Here is a 5,321-nt window from a genome sequence, read left to right as displayed (position 1 = left end):
GAACTCAACCATCTCATGGTCAATGCTGCCCAGGTTATCATCCACTTCTACTTCCCCTACCAATTCTTCCTGGTTCATCACATGTTTGTTGACCCACACAAAGAATTCTGATTAGTCAGGCATTATTTTCCTTTACATAAACCATGTTGAGTCTTCCCCAAGAAATCATGTTCATCTATGTGTCTGATAATTCTGTTCTTTATATAGTTTAAACCAATTTGCCTGGTATTGAAGTTGGATTTACTGGCTTGTAATTGCCAGGATCGCCTGTGGAGTCTTTTTAAAAAATCGGTGTAACATTAGCTATCTCCCTGTCATCTGATACAAAAGCTGATTTAAATGATAAGTTAATGGTTCTACAATTTCACGTCTGAGATCCTTCAGAACCCTTGGGTGAATCCCATGTCGTCCTCTGACCATATATTACAATATAATTTATCAATCTCCTGTTGACAAGTGCTATATAAGAGCTAGGTTTTATTATTAAGCCCAGGGTGAGGGATCCCTGCATAGCCAATTGCTGTGTTCCATCCCACTCCAGACCCATCCATCTGGGCACTGTTAAATGCACCAGATCCTAGTGGCTATTTTAGCATGTCCATGTCCAGAGATCATGTTCTCCATCGGGTGCTTCACATCCCCAGGCACACTCCCGGCCCCAGCAAAGACTGAAAAATAATAAAAATTCTGCTGTAAACCCAGAACCCAGGACAATCGAGTGATCTTCATCTTTTCATATTTTATTTAAACGATGCATAATTAACTCGTGCAAATCCCAGCCACTAGCTGCTCTTGCTTAGGAGATTAGGAGGATTCAACAAAAGGACTGGACATTTTTATGTGTGACAGGAAAAAGCACAGCTGTGTGCAACAGGAGCACAAAAGATAGAAGAGCTTTGATCTGGTAAGTTCCAGGTTGAGACCATCTGCTCCCATCCTCTAGCTGGGGAAAGGAAGGAGGGTCTTGTGGGTAAGGCAGGGCACCAGGATTTGGGCAACTGACATTTAATTCCAAGCTCCCTGTGTAACCTTGGACCGTGACATGCAGAGCAAAGCCCAAAACACAGGATCGGCTGGTGAGGGAGAGCTGTAGCTCATGTCCTGTCAAACATTATTGTCTAGGATGGAATTGTTGGTCCATTTCTTTCATCTCCTATGTCACCAGTGCTGGGGTCGGGTGATGAACTGACACTTCAGTTTACAAACAACCTGCTTATTCTCATACGAATGGGTTTGGTTTTCACACTATACACTATTGGGTTAATCAAAGGCGGGATCAGCAAATAGACGTTTCCCAGGACATTCTGAAACAAGGGAGAAGAGCTCTGCACAAATCTGTATATCACGGACAAGCAAATCCCTGGCATGTAGAAGAGCAGGACAACGCAGATGTGGGTGATGCAGGTCTTCAGGGCCTTGAGGCGCTCCACGTGGGACGTGATGCTCAGCACTGTTTTGAGGATCATCACATAAGACAGGAGGATGAGCAGTAAATCCAACCCCACTGAAGAGACTGTTACAAAGAAGCCATAGACAATGTTGAACATGATATCAGAACAAGCCATTTTCATGACCTCCTGGTGCAGGCAGTAGGAATGGGAGAGGATGTTGTCCTTACAGTATCGGTACTGTTTCAGAAAAATGGGGAGTGGGAATATTAGGCCCACCCCTCTTAACAGAGACACCAGTCCCATCTTGGCTATTCTGGATGGGGTTAAGATGGAAGCATATCTCAGTGGGTTACAGATCGCAACAAAGCGGTCAAAGGCCATGGATGAGAGCACGGAGGATTCAGTGAATGAAAACGAGAGGATGAAGGAGAGCTGGGCAAAACAAGCATCGTGGCTGATCTCCCTAGAGTTAAACCAGAATATGCCCAGTGTCGTTGGCATGGTGGATATCGTTATGCCAAGGTCTGAGATGGCCAACATGGAAAGGAAAATGTACATGGGCTCATGGAGATTTGGATCTGTTTTTATAATGAACAGAATGAGTGAATTTCCTAATATTGATGTAACATACATTAAGCAGAAGAGGATAGAAATCCAGACATAGACGTCTTCCTGTCCAGGTATTCCGGTGAGAAAGAACACTGCAGGTTGCAATTTGGTGTCATTGACAATTGACATGATGCACTGGGCAGGTCCGAGGAGTTTTATACTTTACTTCCTGAAAGGAAAAATAACAGGAGACTAGATGATAATGAACGAGAAATCATTCTGCTCTCAGTGCAAGTGTAGAGACTTAAAGGAGGTCAGGGAAGATCAGCAAAAATATAGTCTTGGATTTACACTTGATGAATACCTGCTCTTTTTTATTCATTCCCTCTGAAGCACCTGGCATTGGCCACTGTCGGAAGACAGGATACTTGGCTAGATATTCCACTGGTCTAACACAATATGTCCACTCTTAAATTCTTATGTTCACTGTTCATAGGTATTACCAGACTGGATTAGACCTGAAGTTCCTTTGGCCCAGTATCCAGTGGCCAGTACTGGATGCTTCAGAGGAGAGGCTGAGGGAACTAGGCAGGTTTAGTCTGCAAAAGAGAAGGGTGAGGGGGGTTTGATAGCAGCCTTTATCTATCTGAAAGGGAGGTTTCCAGGGAGAATTAAGCTAGGCTTTTCTCACTGGTGACAGATGACATAACTAGGAGCAATGGTCTCAAATTGCAGTGGGGGAGGTCTAGGTTGGATATTAGGAAAAACGTTTTCACTAGGAGCTAGGTGAAGCACTGGAATGGGTTAGCTAGGGAGGTGATGGAATCTCCATCCTTAGAGGTTTTTAAGGTGTGTCTTGAGAAAGCCCTGGCTGGGATGGTTTAGTTGGGATTGATCCTGCTTTGAGCAGGGGGTGGGACTAGATACCTCCTGAGGTCCCTTCCAACCCTAATCTTCTATGAGTCTATGATCCTAAATGGGCATGGGAGAGGGGTGTTTCAAATGATGAGCAATGGAAACAGTAGTTTTGCACTAATATCCAGCTGAGATGCAAGTTATTCAGCCATGTTTGTTTAACAACTATTAATACTAATTACGTACAATGACTGATACACTGGTTCTCAAATTGAGGGTTGCCACTTGATTTTGTGAGGGTGACTGTTATGTTAAGTCCTTGGAAAGTACTTATATCCAGAGAGAAATCAGTACGGAACACAGAGAGATGCTACCACGGAAAATGTATTTATTGAACTAATACTAAAACCAAACAGGACTGGTTGACCTATCCCCTAATTGTCTAACTCTATTGCTATGGCAACAAGGTAAGATCTGTTGCTACGGCAACCTAGGAAATTAGGCAAGACACAAAATATACAATATATTCCTCTCCCCTCAATGAAAACGCCCATTTAACAGAACAATCACTAAACTGGGGAATGAAGATAGACTGCCTCAGTTCCTGGCTAAACCCTTGGTATTATTCTGCCCCATAAGTGGGTTTGCCCTAGCTAAAGATCTAGCTGTTGAGGACAGCGCACCCACATGGGGAGGGGGGGAAGGGTACACTGTACCGGGGCCTGGAGGCCCTGGGAGGTCCAGCCCAGGCTGCAACCCCCATTACCATGAGGAAAAAATGTTTTCATGGCTCATGAGATTGTATGTATGGGATGAGGGATTGTGGTATGTGTGTGGGAGGGGGCCTGTGTTACAAGTTTGTACTGGGCCCGAAAAAATTATTCTTGGGCCCTGGTTGAATAGGCCTTTTCTCTCTGGGTAGATTACAGCAGACTTCTTGTGTTCTTGGAACAAAAAGTGTTATTGGTGCAGGTATAACAATGGGCTTGGGACTTGTAGCTCAAACAGGTGAGGATGTCGTATCTGCTCAAATAGGGGAGGGGGCTGTATCTGTTGCGTAGGTGGATGGAGAAGGGGAGTCAGGACCAGGTGACTCTTGATTCCATAACTCACCTGAAATGGTGAGGTGAGGCAGTTCAAGTGGAGATGTGTCCTTGGGATATGTATGACCTGGCAAAAACTGATCTACATGCCATGGCCAGCTGAGATCATCTGCAGTCTGGACAGTGTAGGAAACAGATCCTGTTTGGGCAATGACTATAGCAAGGATCCATTTAGCTCCAGAAGCATTGTTCTGAGCTAGGACAGGCTGTCCAGGACTAAAGGTTCAGTCTTTTGCTCTGTGTGCACGTCTGATGACTTGGTTTTGCTGTTGACGTTGCACAACTTGTTGTGCTTTGGCAGGTTTCAGCAGATCAAATCAAATGTGCAGCTGCCGTCCCATCATTAGAAAGGCCAGGGATGCTTTGGTCATAACGCAAGTTGTGTTTCTGTAGAACGGTAAGAAGGTGTCCAGACGCTTTTGAATGGACAAATGTCCCCTTGCAGATCTTAAAGCTTGTTTCATGGTCTGCACAAACCTTTCAGATAATCCACTGGTGGATGAATGATATGGTGCTGAAGTGATGTGATGTATCTCATTTCTTCCATAAAATTTTCAAACTCCTGAGAGATGAACTGCGGTCTGTTGTCTCTCACAAGTTGTTCTGGCAGACTGAAATGACTAAAGATTTCACTCAGTTTCTGTATAGTGGACGGCATTACAGAGACTTCTGGCCATTTAGAGTGGGCGTCTACAACAACCATGAACATGCTTCCTTCAAATGGGCCAGCAAAAACAACGTGAATATGCTGCCACAGGTTTTCTGAGCAGTCCCTTGGACGTAGGGGTGCCAACTGAGGCGTGTTCCTCACACTCTGACATGAAGTACAAGCTCTTATCTTCTCTTCAATGGCACTGTCCAGGCCAGGCCACCAAAAGTAGTGTCGTGCAATTTTTTTCATGTGCACTATTCTACGGTGACTTGAAGTTAGCTATTCTAACATCTGTGATTTCAGTAGTGGTGGAATAATGATGCTCATACTCTACAACAAGCAACCAGAATGGATTGATAACTCCATCATCTTGAACATGTAGGGAAGAAGGTCAGGTGAGATCTGAGAGTCCCGTAGAGATGTTCCATGCATCACTAGGTCCATAACTTGGGACAGTACTGGGTCAATGCAAGTTGTCCTCTTTATTTGAGTAGCAATGATGGGTTCTCTACCTTTTAAAAATAGAAGATTTCTTTCTGGTCAATATCTTGATGTTTAACTGGTAAAGGCAGCCTTGAGAGACCATCTGCATTGCAGTGCAGAATGGATTTCTGATATTTGATCTCATACGTGTGTGCAGAAATCAACAATGCCCATCATAGCATAAGACTAGCAGCCAATGATGGAATGCCCGTGCATGGTCCAAAAATTGATATTAGAAGTCGATGGTCGGTGAGAAGTGTGAACTTCCATCCAAACAGGTACTGGTGA

At 44.3% G+C, this 5,321-nt stretch overlaps 1 protein-coding gene across 1 annotated transcript; it reads right to left on the bottom strand.

Moving 5' to 3' along the window:
• Nucleotides 1–1,193: 1,193 nt before the first annotated feature.
• On the bottom strand, nt 1,194–2,129 carry LOC137159756 (olfactory receptor 51G2-like). Its single transcript, XM_067558235.1, has one exon. The coding sequence runs from the start codon at nt 2,127–2,129 to the stop codon at nt 1,194–1,196; it is 936 nt and encodes a 311-aa protein (XP_067414336.1).
• Nucleotides 2,130–5,321: the final 3,192 nt, after the last annotated feature.

Source organism: Emydura macquarii, unplaced genomic scaffold, assembly GCF_026122565.2.
Source record: "Emydura macquarii macquarii isolate MOO-44397 ecotype Brisbane River unplaced genomic scaffold, CSIRO-AGI_Emac_v2 contig_1882, whole genome shotgun sequence".
NCBI classification, from domain to species: domain Eukaryota; kingdom Metazoa; phylum Chordata; order Testudines; family Chelidae; genus Emydura; species Emydura macquarii.
The sequence above is the reverse complement of the archived record's forward strand: the minus strand, read 5'-3'. Positions and strand labels throughout refer to the sequence as shown.